The sequence below is a fragment of the Bos mutus genome, chromosome 5 (assembly GCF_027580195.1).
Source record: "Bos mutus isolate GX-2022 chromosome 5, NWIPB_WYAK_1.1, whole genome shotgun sequence".
Taxonomy (NCBI): Eukaryota; Metazoa; Chordata; class Mammalia; order Artiodactyla; family Bovidae; genus Bos; species Bos mutus.
Window position 1 is genome coordinate 31,906,370 of NC_091621.1, and position 21,974 is coordinate 31,928,343.

Here is a 21,974-nt window from a genome sequence, read left to right on the forward strand (position 1 = left end):
GAATCTCAAGCTGGAATCAAGATTGCTGAGAGAAATATCAATCACTTCAGATATTTAGATGACACCACCCTTATGGCAGAAAGAGAAAGGAACTCAAGAGTCTCTTGGTGAAAGTGAAAGAGGACAGTGAAAAAGTGGTAAACTCCTTTTTCTTTTGTTTATCTGGGAAATTCCCAATCTCTTCTACAGTTCTCAGTGATAACTTTGTTGGGTAGAGTATTCTTGGTTAGAAGGTTTTTTGTTTTTTTTTCCTTTTGAGCACTTTGTGAACATGCCGTGTCACTCTATTCTGGCATGTAAAGTTTCTGCCGAAGAGTCTGCTGATAGTCTCATAGGATTTCGCTTGTATGTAATATGTTGCTTTGCTTGCTACTTTTATCCTTAACTTTTACCATTTTAATGATTATGTGTTTTGGTGTGTGTCTCTTTTTGTTTATCTTAGAGGTTTGGGGACTGGATTAGGGAAATCTTCCTCAGATTAGGGACATTTTCAACCATTTGTTGTTGCTGTTCAGTTGCTAAGTCATATCTGACCCTTTGTGAACCCATGGATTGCAGCATGGCAGGCCTCTGTGTCCCTTACTGTCTCCTGGAGTTTGCCCAAGTTCATGAACATTGATCAGTGATGCTATCCAACCATCTCAGCTTCTGCCTCCCTCTTCTTTTGTTTTCAGTCCTTCCCAGCATCAAGGTCTTTCCCGGTGAGTCAGCTTTTCACATCAGGTGGCCAAAGTATGGGAGCTTAAGCATCAGTCCTTCCAATGAATATTCAGGGTTGATTTCCTTTAGGATTGACTGGTTTTATCTCCTTGTCATCCCAGGGACTCTAAAGAGTCTTCATTGTTGTTCAGTCGCTAAGTCATATGTGACTCTTTGTGACCCCATAAGCTGTAGTTCGCCAGGCTTCCCGGTCCTTCACTATCTTCTGGAGCTTGCTCAAACTCATGTCCATCAAGTCGGTGATGCCATCCAACCATCTCATCCTCTGTTGTCCCCTTCTATTCCCACCTTCAATCTTTCCCAGCATCAGGGTCTTTTCCAATGAGTCAGTTCTTCGCATCAGGTAGCCAAAGTATTGGAGTTTCAGCTTCACCGTCAGTCCTCCCAGTGAGTATTCAGGACTGATCTCCTTGAGGATGGACTGGTTGGATCTCCTTGCAGTCCATGGGACTCTCAAGAGTCTTTCCAACACTACATTTCGAAAGCATCAAATTTTTGGTGCTCAGCCTTCTTTATGGTTCAACTCTCACATCCATACATGACTACTGGAAAAACCGATATCTATGCCTATATGAACTTTTGTTGGCAAACTGATGTCTCTGCTCTTAATACACTATCTAGGTTTGTTATAGCTTTCCTTCCAAGGAGAAAGTGTATAATAATTTCATGGCTGCGGTCACCATCTGCAGTGATTTTGGAGCCCAAGTGAAATCTGTCACTGTTTCCATTTTTTCCTCTTCCATTTGCCATGAAGTGATGGGACCAGATGCCACAATTTTAGTTTTTTGAGTGTTCAGTTTCAAGCCAGCTTTTTCACTCTCCTGCTTCACACTCATGAAAAGGCTCTTTAGTTTTTCTTCGCTTTCTTCCATTAATATGGTATCATCTGCATATCTGAAGTTGTTGACATTTCCACCAGCAATCTTGATTCCAGCTTGTGCTTCATCAAGCTCGGCATTTCATATGATGTTCTGTGCATATAGTTTAAATAAGTATGGTGACAGTATATAGCCTTGCTGTACTCCCTTCCCAATTTTGAACCAGTCTGTTGTTCCATGTTCAGTTCTACCTGTTGCTTCTGGGGCTGCATACAGGTTTCTCAGCAGGCAGGTAAGGTGGTCTGGTTTTCCCATCTCTTTCAGAATTTTTCAGTTTGTTGTGATCCACACAGTCCAAGCTTTTAGTGTAGTCAGTGAATCAGAATTAGATTGTTTTGTTTTGTTTTGAATTCCCGTTGCTTTTTCTATGATGCAGCAGATGTTGAATAAGTTAACAACAAGGCTCCTGTACCTTTTCTAAATCCAGCTGGTACATCTGGAAATTCTCAGTTCCTGTATTGTTGAAGCATACCTTGAAGGATTTTGGGCTTGCTAGCATATGAAATAAGCACAATTGTGCAGTAGTGAGAGGGTAACAGGTAGGAAGGCCCGAGGTTCCCCAAGTGGCAAAAGAATAAACTACAGTTGGCAGACTTTTTTTTTTTTCCTCAAACCTTGTGCAGATAATGGCTCAGCAAACCAGTATTCATGTTAATTGTTTTATGGCTGGGGATGGCATACCTTGTGTCACTATATACACGATCTCAAAAGTGCATATTGTGGGAGAAGAGCCTGGTGAAACTCCCTCAGCCTTGAGGCGTTTCTCTCCTCTGATTAGAAGCTTACTAACAAACGCAAATTGTCTTGCTAAAAACTAGCAATGGGGCAGTCTTTCTGTCCCCTTCTGGATGTCTATGTCAGAAGCTTTCCCTATCTCTGTTATACTTCAATAAAACTTTGCTACACAAAAAGCTCTGAGTGGTCAAGCCTCATCTCTGGGTCTGGTTCGAAATCCTTTCTTCTGGAGGTTGCGAATCCCAGTGTAGCACACGGCTCACAGCCACAACCTTCAGTAGTTTGAACATTCTTTCGCATTGCCATTCTTTGAGATTTTTATAAAATCTGACCTTCTCCAGTCCTGTGGCCACTGCTGAGGTTTCCAAATTTGCTGGCATATTGAGTGCAGCACTTTCAAAGCATCATCTTTAAGGATTTGAAATAGCTCAGCTGGAATTCTATTACCTCCACTTGCTTTGTTCATAATAATGCTTCCTAAGACCCATTTGACTTCACACTCCAAGATGTATGGCTCTGGTGAGTGACCACACCATTGTGGTTATCTGGGTCATTAAGATCTTTTTTCTTTTTTTTCCCAACAGTTCTTCTGTGTATTCTTGCCACCTCTTAATCTCCTCTGCTTCTGTTAGGTCTTTGCTGTTTCTGTCTGTTATTGTGCCCATCTTTTAATGAAGTGTGTTCCCTTGGTGTCTAATTTTCTTTACTAGATCTCTAATCTTTACTATTCTGTTGTTTTCCTCTATTTCTTTGCATTGTTTACTTGAGAAGTCTTTTGTATCTCTCCTTGCTATTTTCTGGCACTCTGCATTAAGATGAGTTTATCTTTCTCATTTGCCTTTCACTTCTCTTCTTTTCTCAGCTGCTTGTAAGGCCTCCTCAGACAACCACGCTGCCTTCTTGCATCTGTTTTTTTGGGCTATGGTTTTAGTCACAACCTCCTGTACAATGGTCTGAATCTCTGTCCATAGTTCTTCAGGCACTCTTCTATCAGATCTAGTCCCTTGAATCTATTCATCACCTCCCCTATATAATCATAAGGGATTTGATTTATATTCTACCTGAATGGCCTTGTGTTTTTCCCTAATTTCTTCAATTTAAGTCTGGATTTTGCAATAAGGAGCTGATGATCTGAGCCACAGTCAGCTCCAGGTCTTGTTTTTGCTGAATGTGTAGAGCTTCTCCATCTTTGGCTACAAAGAATAGAATTAATCTGATTTCGACATTAACCATCTGGTGATGTCCGTGTGTAGAGTTTTCTCCAGCACCACAATTCAAAAGCATCCATTCTTCAGCACTCCACCTAGTTTATGATCCAACTCTCATATCTGTACGTGACTGCTGGAAAGACCATAGATTTGACTTGTTGGCAAAGTGATGTCTTTGTTTATATTTGTTATAGACTGTTACCACTATTCCTTGAAATAATTTTTCTGCCATTTTCTCTCCTCTCCCTCTGAAAACTCTATAATGCAGATGTTACTCTGGGTGATGCTGTCACAAACTTACTTTAATGTATGTCCATGTAAAACAGTATTTTTATTTTACTTCTCTATCTGGATGAGTTCCATTGCTCTGTCTTCCATCATCTTAGAATGATCACTGACTTATTCTTCTACCTCATCTAATCTGTTATTGAGCCCTGTTAGTGATTTTTCAGTTCAGTTATAAACTTAGTTTTAGAATTTTTGTGTTTTTTCCTTGTTCAGTTTCTCACTGTGTTCCTTCATTATTCTCTCAAGTTCATTGAGCATCTTTATGACCATTACTTTGAATGCTTCATGAAGAGGATTTCTTATCACTGTTTTTATTTTTCTGAAGTTTTGTTTTGTTGTTTCAACTGGAACGGCTTCCTCTGTCTTCTCATTTGCCTCATTTTCTGCGTTTGTTTGTGTGTATTGAGTAAGTCTGTGATCTCTCCTGTTATTGAAGGAGTAGGTTTATTAAGGAGATATACTCTGTGAATCAGAAGTACAGTCCCACATGGCCCCCAGAGGCAGGTGCTCAAAGAGTGTGGGCTCTGTGTGGGCTGTATACACCCTCCAGTTGTGTAGAACTGCAGCTGGTGTTGAGGCATGCTGGTGAGTAGGGCTGGCCTCCAGCCTGCTGTGAGACCCAACCACAATTTTTAAGTACTCTTAACTTTACCATTTATTTTCTGTGTGTCCTTAGGAAAACATCTAACACTTTCGTGATGATTATGTTCTTTGTAAAATGGAAAGTTCTCACCTGCCTATTCAGGAAGGTGTGTGTAAAATGCTATAGTGATACAAATTAGAAACTGTTGTGATATATATACATTATGTCATAGGTACAGTTTATTAGGGATCTATTTTAGAACTATCTTAACTACTTATATAATTCTTTCACTCAGGCATGAGAATTATATTATAGCTATGTTAGAAAATGTCCTTATCCTGTTGTTCAGTTGTTAAGTCATGTCTGACTCTTAGTGATCCTGTGAATTGTAGCATGCCAAACTCCTACGGCACTCCACTCCAGTACTCTTGCCTGGAAAATCCCATGGGTGGAGGAGCCTGGTAGGCTGCAGTCCATGGGGTTGCTAAGAGTTGGACACAACTGAGCAACTTCACTTTCACTTTCATGCACTGGAGAATGAAATGGCAACCCACTCCAGTGTTCTTGCCTGGAGAATCCCAGGGATGCGGGAGCCTGGTGGGCTGCCGTCTATGGGGTCACACAGAGTCGGTCACGACTGAAGTGATGCAGCAGCAAACTCCTATGTCCTCCACTGTCTCCTGGAGTTTGCTCTAATTCATGTTCAATGAGTCAGTTATGCTATTTTACCATCTCATCCTCTGCCATGCCCTTCTCCTATTCCCTTCAATCTCTCCCAGCATAAGGGTCTTTTCCAATGAGTAGCTCTTTGTATCAGGTGGCCAAAGTGTTGGAGCTTCAACTTCAGCAACAGTCCTTCCAATGAATATTCAGGGTTGATTCCTTTAGGATTGACTGATTTGATCTCTTTGTAGTCCAAAGGATTCTTAAGATCCCCTTCATGGATCACAGCCTTGTCATGACAAAGTGGCTTGCATAACTCAGTGAAGCCATGAGCCATGCCATGCAGGGCCACCCAAAATGGACGGGTCATAGAAAAGAGTTCTAACAAAATGTGGTCCACTGGAGAAAGAAATGGCAACCTACTCCAATATTCTTGCCTAAAGATCCCCATGTATCCTTATCTTAAGGATACATATTGTACTTAGGTTTGAAATATTTTATCTTCAACTTAATATAATGTCAAATATTTTATGTACATCCACAAAGACAAGGAGAGAATGAAAAAGAGTGAGAGGGAGTGACAGAGAAGGAAGAAGACACACACACAGATACAAATGTGTGGAAATGGTAACAGAGAAAGAGAAGAGGAATAAATGCGGCAAAATGTTCATGAGAGAATGTTTACAGTTAGTTCAGTAGAGGTTATCATGCTCAAATTTGTTGTCTCCATCCTTTTGACTCCTAGCTTGTTGAAGGGTTGATGAGCTTTGTCTTTCACTGAGAAGTACTGTTAAAAACAGTTTCTCAATTCAGTCGTTTACTTCTTGAAGGATATGAATTCATACTTTGTTATATTTTTCTGGCTATATATTTACCATAGCAATCATATATGTTCATTGTGGAAAATTTGAAATTATAAAGGAAAATAAAAGCTACTCATAATTTCTATACTTGGAAATAATTGTTATTACATTTGGATATATTTCTTTGTAGTTTTAATTTTGCATATTCCCATTAACTGTTTATTTTGAAAATGTTTCAGCCTATGAAAAAGTTGAAAGAATAGTATAATATATTTCTATATTCCCTTCACATAATTTTATTATTAACTTTTTGCCACGTTGTTGTTCTCTTTCTTTTCTGTTTGAGTCTTTGAAATTGAGTTGAAGATATCATGCTGTGTCATCCTGAAATGTATTTGCATGTATTTTCTTAGTATTTTCTTAGTATAAGGGTGTTTGCTTGCATAATAGCCGTACCATTATCACAGCTAAGCAAATTAATTCAGGTGATAATTTTGTCTATTCAGAATTATATTATACATTTTTTTCATTTACATTATAACATCTTAAAAATTATTTTAAGCTACTGCATAGTGTACAGTATTTAACTTATTTTCTTTATAGTTGGATTTCTTTAGATTGTTAATATTTTTATTGTTATAGGTAATGTTGAAATTACTCTTTTTTTCTCAAGTGATTAAAATGATTTATCTTTATTGTGAGATGAAAGGTTTTATTTCCTTATAAAAGAATTTCAGGCATGAACCTTCATTTGAGATAGAGGGCTTTTATTCATTTTAGTTGTGGTTTTCTTTTTAGTTTTCAACTGAGTTGAAGCAGTAGAGTCACACGTTCTTGAAATAATAAGTCCATTAACACTTTAGCCAGGTTAAAGTGACTTGGTATAAAAAAATCTGCAAATCTGCCTCCTGTCTCCTCTTCTGTTTGAAATACTACCCTGAGAATAGTTATTATTAAGAAGAATGTAGTTTTCCCCCCTTTTAGGCTTTATTTAATTGTGAAACATCACTAAATAATTTATTATTGCATGTTTATCCTTATTATTCTTCAAAATTGAGCGTGGGTGAAATGTCTTGGGACATGGCTCTTAACTGACTTAAGATATCTCCATTTAGAGATGATATGGCCTGTTTAGACTCATCTCCTGTTCATCAGCATACAGGCCTAAATATATACTTCTTTGGGTGTATAAGCCTTGGGTTTGAGTATATTTATTAATATGTCTGTTTCCTTTCAGGTTTTCGTGCACCTGAAGTTGCTAGAGGAAATGTTATTTATAACCAACAAGCTGATGTTTATTCATTTGGTTTGCTACTTTATGACATTTTGACAACTGGAGGTAGAATAGCAGAGGGTTTGAAGTTTCCAAATGAGTTTGATGAATTGGCAATACAAGGGAAATTACCCGGTAAGTTTTGTCTACAGTAAAGATTATTATATTTTAATGTAGCAGCTTCATTTCTAAGTTATTTAATTTTATTTATATACTAATTCATTTTACAACTGATGATTTTTTTTTTGTTTAATGCATGAATAGTCTTAAATTCTGTGATGTTAATATAAATCATATGAGAAACATAGAAGATATAGGGTTTCTTCTTAGTATTCTAAATATTGATATATTAGGTATTATATTTAGAAGAATACTCAGGAAAGGAAATACTATTAGAAGTCCAGGTACAGTGACTTTTCTTCTCATAAAGAGTTACTAAGTGTCCATTAGCTTGGAGTATTTTCATTTTCTTGAGTGAAGTAATTTCTATGCAGGAATGAAAACAAATTATTTACTATAATAATTTTTAGTAGTAAATATTAGCAAGAATTAGTAAATGAGTGCTTAATGAGATCAGATCTATTTTGAATGGTCACCTCATGCTTTAAGGGGTTCCCTGGTGGCTCAGACGGTAAAGTGTCTGCCCTCAATGCGGGAGACACAGGTTCGATCCTCGGATTGGGAAGATCCCCTGGAGAAGGAAATGGCAACCCACTCCAGTACTCTTGCCTAGAAAATTCCTTGGATGGAGGAGCCTTGTGGGCTAGAGTCCATGGGGTCGCAAAGAGTCGGACACAACTGAGTGATTTCACTTTTACTCATGCTTTAAAGAAATTCTAGGACTTTTTTCTTTCATTCCTTAACTGTTACTTCAGTTTGCATTCTGAAATATTCTTTTAAATATATTTAGTTGTTTGTCATATTTTCTGCTTTTCACTTAAAATTCTGAGTGTACACTATGTTCCAGCTACAGGGAAGATAACTATCTCCTTTTGGGGACCTTTAAAGATTCCCAACAGAAGGAAATCAATTATTATTTGACTAAATACTTCATGCACAATCTGGGTCATCTCCCTCATTTTATCAATTAGCTTTCCAGGAAAAGTTTTCAGGTCTCTATTCTACACTGACCAGAAAAATGGCATACTTAAAAACAAATGTTCCAAAACTGTGGGCATATGAGAACTGAATGCTTGTCTACTGTGAATATTAAAATAAAAGTATTTGCAAAAAAGTCTAATATACGAACAAAAGTGTTCTCAAAATCTATTTGAAATGAAGGTATGAAATGAAAATCTATTTTTATTCAATTGGTATTTGTGTCTCTTTTCATACTGTAAAAATCAAGGACTCTTTTTTGATGTTTCTAGTGGAGATAATTAACAAAATTAGCTTGAAGAGTGATAAGCAGTTCATAATAAATGTGGGATTATAGAGATCAATGTTTCCTTTGCAGTGTCTGGACCTCTCATACACATTGAGAAGAAATATAATCTTTCTGATTTGTTCAGTGTTTTAGTGTGATATGTTTTTTAATGTTTTAGATCCAGTTAAAGAATATGGTTGTGCCCCATGGCCTATGGTTGAGAAGTTAATTAAAAAATGTTTGAAAGAAAATCCTCAAGAAAGACCCACTTCTGCCCAGGTATTCGTATCATTAAAATTTATCAATATTTTGTGCAGAACATAAAATATTTATCTATTTTAAAAAAAAAATATATATATATATATACACACTTAAACATATAAATACACTCACAGTTTAAAGCAGTTTTAAAGCAAACTCTTACATCCTCTCACCACCCTGGGCACAAAACCAAGGGCAGACATCCCAGAAACGTACCGATGCCTCTTTCTGATCGCATCACTCTCTTTCCCTATCAATGCAGCCACTCTCCTAACTTTCATGATAATCATTTTTATTTCCTCTTTAAGGTTTCACTACCCAGTTTAATATTCCTGTATTCATAATTTATTTAAAATGGAATCAGTCACATGCTGTTCTGAGATTTTTCAGTTTTTATCCCAACATTGTTTTGTGATCTTCATCCATGTTGTTGAACATAGCTGTTGATTCCTTTCCCGGCTGCTCCATTCCATTGTTTGAATGCACAACGATGTATTTACCCATGACCATATCAGTGGGTATTCTTTCTAGTTTTATGCTATTATCAGTACTGTTATGAACATGGTTGTACATCTCCTAGTGCAAATTGCATAAGAATTGCTTTATGTTATATATCTAGGAGTTGAATTGCAGAATCATGGAATATGGGAACGTCTAAGTCATTTTCTGAAGAAATTGTACCAGCTTAACAGTTCCATCACCTGTATATTATTGTAGCTGTTTTTTAAAATATATTCTCCTCAAATATTGTACTATCTGACTTTTTAATATTTTTGAAATGGATTCAGTTTTGTTCATTGGCTTATATTTTCTTAATTACTAATAAGGATGAGCATTTCTTTATATATTCATTGGTAATATATATGTTTTCTCTTCTGGAAAATGCTTGTTCATTGTTTTGCCCATTTTTCTATTAGGTTATTTGCATAAAAATGAAATTTAAAAACAGCTTCTTTCTTTTCTACATTGTATACTAAAACTTAGTTGGTTACGTATGTTGCAAATTTATTTTCCCAATTCATGGTTCGCATTTTTATTTCCTATTGAGTGCCTTTTGCTTAACAGAATTGCTTAATTTTAATAGAGATAAACTTAACAGTACTTACTTTTTTAGCTATTAGTTTTAGAATCTTGTTTTAAAAGGCCCTTATCTCTCCCAGAGCCACAAAAATATTTACCTATGGTTTCTTCATAAAGTTTAAAAGTTTTGCTTTTGATAAAGTTCTTAATTCATCAGGAATTGTATTTTTATCTATATCCAATTTTCTTTTTTCCATTTGGATAACCTATTTTCCAGTTTCTTCTATGAAATTGTTTCTTTCTTTGTCTTCCATTGATTTTTTTTTCCCCTTTGCACTCTTTGATATACTCTCAAAGATACACACACATACTCCCTTCCATTGGTCAATTTACCTGTTTTTCCTCCAGTACAGTCCTGTCTTAATTCTGAAGCTTTAACAGTCTTCCCCTCCACCCCGCAACTGTTATCCTTTAGGAATGACTTAGCTGTTCTTTAGTCTAGTTTTTCCAAAAAAGTTTTTAAATCACTTTGTTAACTTTTTTGGAAAATTCTATTGTGCTTTGGATTAGACTTGCACTGAATCTATAGGCAATAGCCTTATGATATATTAATTCACTGTATTCTTGAATGTGGGTTGTCTCTCTGTTTATGTCTTAAGTGTCTTTCAATAAAATTTTACAATTCTGCATACAGGTCTTGCACATCTTTTATTGGATATTTTTTGCTATAAATTGCTTTAAACTCAGTTCCTGCTTTGAGATGTTTTTGAACCACCTAGGTGATGGGAATCTTATTTGCAAATCTTGAGAGCAAGCTTATGAATAACAGTTTCTCGGGGTTCTTTTGCTCTTTCACCCTGTATCTGTAAAGTCCCAAGGCTACTTGCCCTATAGACCAGCGGGAGTGGAGCATGGCTTTATTTCTAGTTTTCATTTATTCTGAATATGTGGCCTTTTGGGATCCCAGTTTTATCCTGTTACTACATTCTCCATTTTGGGCATCCCTAGATTTAACTCTTTCCCACCAGCCCCACAAGGCATTCAAAACCACAAATCAGTTTTACTTCAGTAGACCAGTGCTTTAAGGGAAAATCAGGCTTTGGGGCTTATCTGATCTCTCTGGATTCTGCCTTTCATTAATATTTTGGCCTAATAATTCTGTATGGTGTGGTCAGATCCCTAATGTTTTTAAGAGGTTAAAAAAATAATTTCTTCAGCATTTTAAATTGTAGTTATATGGATCAGATCAGATCAGATCAGTCGCTCAGTCGTGTCCGACTCTGCTACCCCATGAATCGCAGCACGCCAGGCCTCCCTGTCCATCACCAACTCCCGAAGTTCACCGAGACTCACGACCATCGAGTCAGTGATGCCATGCAGCCATCCCATCCTCTGTCGTCCCCTTCTCCTCTTGCCCCCAATCCCTCCCAGCATCAGACTCATCTTTTCCAATGAGTCAACTCTTCGCATGAGGTGGCCAAAATACTGGCGTTTCAGCTTTAGCATCATTCCTTCCAAAGAAATCCCAGGGCTGATCTCCTTCAGAATGGACCGGTTGGATCTCCTTGCAGTCCAAGGGACTCTCAAGAGTCTTCTCCAACACCACAGTTCAAAAGCATCAATTCTTCGGCGCTCAGCCTTCTTCACAGTCCAACTCTCACATCCATATGTGACCACAGGAAAAACCATAGCCTTGACTAGATGAACCTTTGTTGGCAAAGTAATGTCTCTGCTTTTGAATATGCTATCTAGGTTGGTCATAACTTTCCTTCCAAGGAGTAAGCGTCTTTTAATTTCATGGCTAGAGTCACCTTCTACAGTGATTTTGAAGCCCAGAAAAATAAAGCCTGACACTGTTTCCCCATCTATTTCCCATGAAGTGATGGGACTGGATGCCATGGTCTTCGTTTTCTGAATGTTGAGCTTTAAGCCAACTTTTTCACTCTCCACTTTCACTTTCATCAAGAGGCTTTTTAGTTCCTCTTCACTTTCTGCCATAAGGGTGTGTCATCTGCATATCTAAGGTTATTGATATTTCTCCCGGCAATCTTGATTCCAGCTTGTGTTTCTTCCAGTCCAGCATTTCTCATGATGTACTCTTCATATAAGTTAAATAAACAGGGTGACAATATACAGCCTTGATGTACTCTTTTTCCTATTTGGAACCAGTCTGTTGTTCCATGTCCAGTTCTAACTGTTGCTTCCTGACCTGCATACAGATTTCTCAAGAGGCAGATCAGGTGGTCTGGTATTCCCATCTCTTTCAGAATTTTCCACACTTTATTGTGATCCACACAGTCAAAGGCTTTGGCATAGTCAATAAAGCAGAAATAGATGCTTTTCTGGAACTCTCTTGCTTTTTTCCATGATCCAGCGGATGTTGGCAATTTGATCTCTGGTGACTCTGCCTTTTCTAAAATCCAGCTTGAACATCAGGAAGTTCACGGTTCACATATTGCTGAAGCCTGGCTTGGAGAATTTTGAGCATTACTTTACTAGCGTGTGAGATGAGTGCAATTGTGCAGTAGTTTGAGCATTCTTTGGCATTGCCTTTCTTTGGGATTGGAATGAAAACTGGCCTTTTCCAGTCCTGTGGCCACTACTGGGTTTTCCAAATTTGCTGGCATATTGAGTGCAGCACTTTCACAGCATCATCTTTCAGGATTTGGAATAGCTCAACTGGAATTCCATCACCTCCACTAGCTTTGTTCGTAGTGATGCTTTCTAAGGCCCACTTGACTTCACATTCCAGGATGTCTGACTCTAGGTCAGTGATCACACCATCATGATTATCTGGGTTGTGAAGATCTTTTTTGTACAGTTCTTCTGTGTATTCTTGCCATCTCTTCTTAATATCTTCTGCTTCTGTTAGGTCCATACTATTTCTGTTCTTTATTGAGCCCATCTTTGCATGAAATGTTCCTTTGGTATCTCTGATTTTCTTGAAGAGATCCCTAGTCTTTCCCATTCTGGGCTTTCTTATCTCTTTTTGCTATTCTTTGGAACTCTGCATTCAGATGTTTATATTTTTCCTTTTCTCCTTTGCTTTTCGCTTCTCTTCTTTTCATAGCTATTTGTAAGGCCTCCCCAGACAGCCATTTTGCTTTTTTGCATTTCTTTTCCATGGGGATGGTCTTGATCCCTGTCTCCCATACAATGTCACGAACCTCATTCCATAGTTCATCAGGCACTCTATCTATCAGATCTAGGCCCTTAAATCTATTTCTCACTTCCACTGTATAATCATAAGGGATTTGATTTAGGTCATACCTGAATGGTCTAGTGGTTTTCCCTACTTTCTTCAATTTAAGTCTGAATTTCTTGTTCAAATAACCTTTTCTATCATATTATTGGAAATAGAACTCTTATAGTTTTTTAAATTTTATTTTGATTTTATTTCTTGGTCACACTGCATGGCATGCAGGATATTAGTTTCCTGACCATATCAAACCCTCACCCCCTATAGTGGAAGTCTTGACCACTGGCCTACCAGTGAAGTCCCTCTTACTATGTTTTAAATAAAACATTTAATATATCAAAATAAGAGGTGTTTTTATATTTTGGACTCTCAATTTTGTATAATAATTAATTGAAAAATTTTTGTTCAGTTTCTTACTGAGAAATAGCTGAGGACATGTACACTACCTTTATCAGACAACCTATAAATCATGTTGACTACTTGTCTTACTTTTTAATTTTGGTTGCTACCAGTATTAATCACACAGACTTTTAAAAAAATATATCTTGGTGATATTCTCCAAAGCTTAATTATTGTTTTACTTTTTCTTTTTAAAATTTTTACTTATATTTCACTTGTATTTTATAGCTTACCTATCACCTTGAGGGTTTTTTTCTCGTAGCATATGACAGTATTCAAAAACTTTCTCATACCTGTTTAAAATACCATGTGTGCTAGGCAAGATAGGTGAACTCATACCTTCAGATGAGGCACTGGGTGGAAAGGAGCTTTCTTGGAGTCTCCTGCATGGCAGGCAGGTGGCTGTGACACGAGATTCTAATTCCATTTTCCTGACTCCTGGTTGTTTCCTTACATTGGCTTTATGCCATCTCTCTAGTTCTTTAGTGCTTGAAGGAAAAACAAAAACAGAATCTGGAGGTGATTTGTGAGTTTGTTGCCATGCTGTGCTTAGTCACTCAGTTGTGTTTGACTCTTTGTGACACCATAGACTGTAGCCCGCCAGATTCCTCTGTCCACGGGGATTCTCCAGACAAGAGTACTGGAGTGGGTAGCCTATCCCTTCTCCAGGTGATCTTCTCAACTGAGGAGTTGAACTGGGGGTCTCTTGCAATGCAGGTGAATTCATTACCAGTTGAGCTACCAGGGAAGCTTGTTCCCAAAGATCAAAATTTCATTTCCCTTCAACTGGTAGAAGCTCTAGTCTCTTGTTGGTTCGAATATTTGTCTTCAACATGATGTGTTTCTGCGGTATAAAACTGAATGAAGAATAGCTCCTGATTCTGGTAACTTTCTGTTAATTTGGCACTTTGGGGATTTCTTTTCAAAGAATTCAGTTACAAAACACACCCTACATAATAAAGTGTGTATACCATGCACAGTTTAAAAATAAGTATTGTTTTAATGTAATTTTATCTTTAGTTTGTTAATCTTGTTGCTCTGGGTGGATCACAGTATAAATAACAAATTTAGATTTTTCTTGATGAAACTGTAACATTTAACTGTAACATTATGCATAATGATATGATCTTTCAAGGTGTTTCCCAGATGTCTTGGTGGTAAAGAATCCACCTGCCAAGCTGGAAATGCAGGGTTGATCCCTGGGTCAGGAAGATCCCCTGGAGAAGGAAATGGCAACCCATTCTAGTAATGTTGCCTGGGAAATCCCACGGACAGAGGAGCATAGTGGGCTATAGTCCATAAGGTCTCAAAGACTCTGACATGACTTAGCGACTAAACTACCATCATAATCTTTCAAACAGACATGTGTTAACTTGATGTGTGTTGTTTTTTAAACTTCTCAGGTCTTTGACATTTTGAATTCAGCTGAGTTAATCTGTCTGATGAGACGTATATCAATACCTAAAAGCTTTACTGTTGAATGCATGGTTGCTACGAATCATAACAGCAAGAATGTGAGGATTTGGCTGGGCTGTGGACACACTGACAAAGGACAGCTCTCGTTTCTTGACTTAAATACAGAAAGATACACTTCTGAGGTAAATCCAAATGCTCTTTAAATTAGTGATATTCTAGAAAACTCACTTTGTGAACTATTTTAAAGCTTGTGCCAATTAAAAAGTTACTTGGGAGCATTCAGTGCATAGATGTGAAGTATCTGGCTGGGGCCAAGGCCAGGGAAGGGCTTGTGGGCACGGTGTTTGGTTTGGGACATAGTGACAGAGCTATCTGTGTCCGACTGCTGGGTGGAAAGTGATTTTCTGGGGCCTAGCCAAGAAAGAGGTCTGAGAGGTTCTTGACACTAACCATGACTTTCAAGTGGAACTGCAGCAACTCAACTGGTTCTTTTAAAAAAAAGTTACTTAGGAAGAAATTAAATAAGGGCTAATATAGACTTCTATTAAATTAGCTTCCTGTTAGAACAAGTGCATTCACAAGAAATTAAGTGGTATGTATTTTGTTTTAAAACCACAATGTAAAAAAAAAAAAAAAAAACCCACAATGTATGTCTTAGGTCAGGATCCCTAGAAACAGAGCCTGAAACAGGATTTTATATGAGTGATTTAAGGAAAGAGAGGGCTTCCCTGGTAGCTCAGCTGGCAAAGAATCTGCCTGCAATGCAGGAGACCTGGGCTTGATCCCTGGGTTGGGAAGATCCCCTGGAGGAGGGCATGGTAACCCACTCCAGTATTCTTGCCTGGAGAATCCCCGTGGACAGAGGAGCCTGGGGTTTCAAACAGCCAGACATGACTGAATGACTAAGCAGAGCGCACAAGGAGAGAGAAACTTTAAAGAAGATATGGGAAGCCACATAGGTCAAGGAAAGAAGCTCAGCAAAATGTAGTTTCTGAGGAAGTCTAGCTTCAAGCTTTGTGTATGTGCATTCATGCTCAATCTTTCGACACCATGTACTGTATGTAGCCCTCCAACTTTCAGTCATTACCCACAAGAAACTCTGGAATGTGATAACAGCACAGATTAATTCTTTCACCAGGCAAGTGGTCTGGTATGTCAGTCCCACTTATCAGTCAGTCATTAGCCACAATTTGCCCAATGGTAGGAGTGGGGTAATCTCCCAGCCACTTCTGAACAAGCCAGCTCCCTGTGGGCTGAAGGTAATGAAGGGTGCAGCTTTGAGCTCTTAGTAGCCAACACTCAGAGCACCTGAGGGTGGCTGATAGAGGAGATCTGGGCTTGGCTTTTACAAGATGGGTCACTAATTGTATTGGGAAATATAAGGTAAATTTCTAGACTTAAAAAATTTAATATTTTGATAGTTGCTTTGAAATGTGTTATGCCTAAATATTATTCTTAAGGTTGAACAGTGTTCTTGTATTATTTTGAGTGAGAAATGATACTGAAAATAATTTTCAGTTTTTAAATTTTAGTTTCAGGTACATTCTAGACAGACCTTTTTTTTTTTTCTTTGCCAGTTAACTCATTTATTGTTGCAAGTTAAATAAAATCGTCACTGTTTTTAAAATTAAAAGCAAGAAGATAAAAAGTTAAATATGTGAATTACATAATTCTGTACAAATTCTAGCCACTTACGGTAGACCAAAGTCCTTTAGAGTGTGTTTTCTTTTCTTACTAGGAAGTTACTGATAGTAGAATTCTGTGCCTTGCCTTGGTGTATCTTCCTGTTGAAAAGGAAAGTTGGATTGTGTCTGGAACACAGTCTGGCACGCTCCTCGTCATTAATACTGAAGATGGGAGAAAGAGGCATACCCTTGAAAAGATGACTGATTCTGTTACTTGCTTGTATTGCAATTCCTTTTCCAAGCAAAGGTAAGACAGTGAATTTGACCTTGAAGGAGCATTACCTGTCTTTTAGTTGACTTAATTATGTGCAAAATTGTTACAGTATCAGCACATGCAAATTTTTAACATTTTCCCATTGGTTGCATGTATTAAAGGGAATTATAGGAGGCCTCAAAGATATTGGTGTTTTCCCGTATACAGATCAGGCTGAAGCAGTTTAAAAATAGGTCAGTCAAGGGCGCCTGTCAGCAGAGTGGGGAGAGGGCTGCAGGCTGGAGGAAGTACCTGAGGGAGGCGGGAAGAGTCGGGGCTGCGGCCTCAGGAGATGCTGGGGAGGAGGGCTGGGTGCCTGCTGGCCAGGATGTGCTTGTCAGCCCAGCACCCGGATGTGGGCACATGGCCTCTGATCCCGCAGAGCCCCTAGGGCTGGCCGGAGTCAGTTCTCCGTGTGTGTGTGTGTGTGTGTGTGTGTGTGTGTGTGTGTGTGGCGGGGGGGGCGCCTGCAAGACCTCAACTATGGCTCTAACGCTTTACAACTCATGACAGCAATTTACTTTCGTAGGGCTTCTACCAAAAAGAGTTCTTATTCTTTGTCTGAATGCATGTATATCGATAATCTGTTATATGCCTCTAAAGCATAGCACTTAACTACCAGATTGAAAAAAATAACAAAAACAAAAACTTCAGTAAATGAATTCATAAGTTGTTAATAGGTGAAAATGGCTTAAACATTATCGGTTATTGAAATGAGAGAATTTCAGATATGAGTGATAGATTAGTTGCTGTAATATTTGGGGCGGTATGATTTCCATGAGGCATTTAGATTATATGTCATATCCTTCAGTCAGTACCATAAAATAAATAAGTATTAGAAAAATGTGAAGTCCAAGTTTTGGTAGCCGAATTATAAACTCCATTGGCAATGATCCAAAAATTATTGTTGGATACTGTCAAAAATTTCATCAGAGGAAGTCAAATAGGCAAGGAAGATTTCATATTTAAGATAATTGCAATAGGGGAGAGGAATTGAACTCAGCTCTGCTGAAATAAAAGATGGGGGAGTTTTTAAACCCTTTAACGAGCTAGTGGGAAAGTGCTGAAGGACTTTGGGGGAGGAGGAGGGTCAGTGTGATTAGGCCATCTGTGTTTGCTGATCATTGCTTATTGAAATTGAGCTCCTACTGTCTTACAAAGACTAGGAGAAGGCACATCATCCTTCCTGATGACATTTCAGAGACGGCTTCCAAATTTTTGAGAAAGTCATTCTTAAATTATAAAACTTGCAAGGGTCTAGGAGAAGATCTGCATTTTAAATGGGCCAAGAAAGAAGTTATAATTTATGTTTTCTCAAGTGAACGCTGTAAGGAAAGGGAGGTCAGGGCCAATAACCAGGAAAAAAACCTGTCTAAAGTTTAGTTAAGCTAGGGGGAATGTGAAGCCATCTTGGTCAATATAATCATTCTTTTCATAACAATTTTGACATTTTTTCTTTTAGCAAGCAAAAAACTTTCCTTTTAGTGGGAACTGCTGATGGCAACTTAGCGATTTTTGAAGATAAAAGTGTTAAGGTAAATATTGAACACATTCTGCATCAAAATTTAAATTGTTTCATGTTTATTCATCAACACCCTCCTTCTGATTATAAACTCCTTGACACCAAGGATCATGTATTCTGTTTTTTATCTTTTCATTGCTTCAGAAAGTCTTGTACACAATAGATTCTCTATAAGTACTTGCTGATTAACTGTGTATATGAATGAACCAAGGAAAAATTGATAAATGAGATCTGATTTATAATAGTCTTAGTGATGGAAATAATTCCATTTTTATATAAGTGAAGTAGATAATTTCTTATAACTATATTGTGGAAAAGATAAGGGAAACAAGTTTTAAGTCTGGCTTGCTATCAACCTATTCTTTAATCTTGAAGAAATCATTTGACTTTCTGTTCTTAAGATTCACATTTATCATTAAACATTGATTTCTCCACCCTTCATTCATCTGTGGTTCCATCTAGTCATTTAACATCCTATCCATTCATACTCTTTGTTAGCAAAAAAGCTTATTATCTAATGAGAGACAAATAATTATAGTAGAATTTTTAGGTTACTGCTGTACACATTTTGCATGGAGAAGTGAAGAGATTGGTTGCAAAGATAATTGAATACTATTTGAATTAAATCCTGTTTTTATAAGCCATTTGAAAAATTTATCCTGGATTTTTATTTTTATACCTCTAACCATTTAAGCAGAGAAGGCAATGGCACCCCACTCCAGTACTCTTGCCTGGAAAATCCCATGGACGGAGGAGCCTGGTAGGCTGCAGTCCATGGGGTCCCTAAGAGTTGGACATGGCTGAGTGACTTCACTTTCACTTTTCACTTTCATGCATTGGAGAAGGAAATGGCAACCCACTCCAGTGTTCTTGCCTGGAGAATCCCAGGGACAGGGGAGCCTGGTGGGCTGCCGTCTATAGGGTTGCACAGAGTCGGACACGACTGAAGTGACTTAGCAGCAGCAGCAACCATTTAAGAGGAAAAGTAGTTTTTAGGAAGCTCAAATTTTACACTGTTTCACTCTGTAGATACTCAATTTACTGAATGTGTTTTCTCTTTTTGGCAAAGTGTAAAGGAGCCACTCCTTTGAAGATACTCAACATAGGAAATGTCAGCACTCCACTGATGTGTTTGAGTGAATCTGTGAACTTAACTGAAAAAAACATTATGTGGGGAGGATGTGGTACAAAAGTTTTCTCATTTTCTGATGATTTCACCATTCAGAAACTCATTGAGACCAGGACAAATCAGCGGTGAGTTATTCCTTTCTGTTCAGCTAATTTACCATTTTATTAATGTATATTCTTTGTAATCGTGTCAATAATACTGTCTGTAATTTCCAACAAAAATCTTTCAAAATGCATACATTATTTTTCTGTTGTAAATGTAAATATTCATTATGAAACTTAGAAAGCACAGGAACGTTAAAAAAATCACCCAGTCTAATCACATTTGGGATAGAATATGAAAATCCATGGTAATTTTGTAGTGTTTATCAATTTAAACTTTTATCATTTTCATTATCTCCATTTCAAATTAAACATGGAATTTGAAAGACAATCAACTCATTATTTTACTAAAGATATGAATTTTACACATATATTTTGGATAATTTTCTTCTTTCTTTTTTTATTGAGATATTGTTGATTTACACTATTATATAAATTTAAGCTATACAACATAGGGATTTGAAATTTTCAAAGGTTATATTCCATTTATAGTTATTATAAAATATTGGCTACATTCCCTGTGTTATACGGTATATCCTTGTAGCTTATTTTATACATAGTAATTTGTACTTCTTAATGTTCTAACATTATCTTGGCCTCCCCTCTTTCCTCTCTGCACTGGTAAACACTAGTTTGTTCTCTGTATCTTTGAGTGTGTTTTAATTTTGTTATATTCACTAGTTTGTTTTATTTTTTAGATTCTACATATAAGTGAGATCAAATAGTATTTGTCTTTCTTTGACTTATTTCACTTAGCATAATAGCCTCTAAGTTCATCCATGTTGTTGCAAATGGCAAAATTTCAATCATTTTATTGGTGGGTATTATTCTCTTGTATATTTATACATACCATATCTTCTTTTTTCATTCATCTGATGGTGGACACTTAGGTTGCTTCCATATCTTGCTTATTATTAGAGTGCTTATATCATTTCAAATATATATATATATATTTTGGATAAATTCCCAGGAGTGGAATTTTTGGGTCATATGGTAGTTCTATTTTTAGTTTTTTGAGGAATCTAAATTTATTTCCATAGTGGCTGTACCATTTTCACAACCAGTGCATGAGGTTTCCCTTTTCTCCACACTCTTGCCAATGCTTGTTATTTGTGGTCTTTTTGATGATAGCCATTCTGACAGGTGTTAGGTGATACTTCACTGTGGTTTTAATTTGAGCTTCTCTGATGATACTGATGGTAAGCATCTTTTCATGTGCCTATAGATCATCTGTATGTCTTCTTTGGAAAAATGCCTATGGGTCTCTGTCCTTTTATTAATTTTGTTTTGTATTTTTAATGTTGATTTATAGGAGCTATTTGTATATTTTGGATATTAACACCTTATCAATCACATAATTTGCAAATATTGTCTTCTATTCAGTAGGTTGTCTTCATTTTGTTGATGGTTTCCTTCACTGTGCAAAAGTTTTTAAGTGTACTTAGCTCCTCCCATTTATTTTTGCTATTATTTTCTTTGCTTTAGGAGACAGACCCCCCAAAATTTATTGCTACAATTTATGTTAAGTGTTCAACCTATGTTTCCTTCTGGGAGTTTTATGATATCGAGTCTTGCATTCGAGTCTTTAATCTATTTTGAGTTTATTTTTGTACATGTTGTTAGAGACTCTTCTATGTTTCATTCTTTTCCATATACCTGTCTATTTCTCCCAGTACCATTTATTGAAGAGACTGTCCTTGCTCTATTGTACATTCTTATTCTTGCCTTCTTTGTTGTAGATTAATTGAACATAAGTGAGTGGGTTTATTTCTGGTCTCTTGTATTTCATTGATATGTGTGTCTTTTTTGTGCCAATTCCATACTATTTTGATTACCATAGCTTTGTAATCTAGTCTGAAGTCAGAGCCTGTGATTCCTCCAGTTACGTTCTTTCTCAAGATTGTTTTGACTATTTAAATCTTTTGTGTTTCCATACAAATTTTATGTTCTGTGAAAAATTCCATTGGTGTTTTAGTAGGGATTTCACTGAATATATAGATTGCCTTTGGGTAGGATAGTCATTTTGACATTATTAATTCTTCCAGTCCATGAACATGGTATATCTTTCCATTGGTTTCTGTCTTCTTGTTTCTTTCATCAGTCTTAGAGTTTTCTGAGTACAGATCTTTTATCACCTCAGTTCAGTTCAGTCGCTCAGTCATGTCCAAATGTCTGACTCTTTGCCACCCCATGTCGTCCCCTTCTCCTCCTGCCCCTAATCCCTCCCAGCATCAGAGTCTTTTCCAATGAGTCAACTCTTCGCATAAGGTGGCAAAGTATTGGAGTTTCAGCTTCAACATCAGTCCTTCCAATGAACACCCAGGACTGATCTCCTTTAGAATGGACTGGTTGGAGCTCCTTGCAGTCCAAGGGACTCTCAAGAGTCTTCTCCAACACCAAAGTTCAAAAGCATCAATTCTTCGGTGCTCAGCTTTCTTCACAGTCCAACTCTCACATCCGTACATGACCACT

At 37.3% G+C, this 21,974-nt stretch overlaps 1 protein-coding gene across 3 annotated transcripts in view; it reads left to right on the forward strand.

Annotated features, from left to right (window-relative positions):
• LRRK2 (leucine rich repeat kinase 2) overlaps positions 1-21,974 on the forward strand; it is a 210,429-nt gene that overhangs the window by 175,420 nt on the left and 13,035 nt on the right. For all 3 annotated transcript variants that reach the window (XM_070370619.1, XM_070370618.1, XM_070370620.1), the window contains 6 exons: positions 7,116-7,286; positions 8,696-8,796; positions 14,800-14,994; positions 16,551-16,744; positions 18,213-18,285; positions 19,342-19,526. In XM_070370619.1, the coding sequence (XP_070226720.1) occupies positions 7,116-7,286; positions 8,696-8,796; positions 14,800-14,994; positions 16,551-16,744; positions 18,213-18,285; positions 19,342-19,526 (919 nt within the window). The remainder of the gene's footprint in view (positions 1-7,115; positions 7,287-8,695; positions 8,797-14,799; positions 14,995-16,550; positions 16,745-18,212; positions 18,286-19,341; positions 19,527-21,974) is intronic.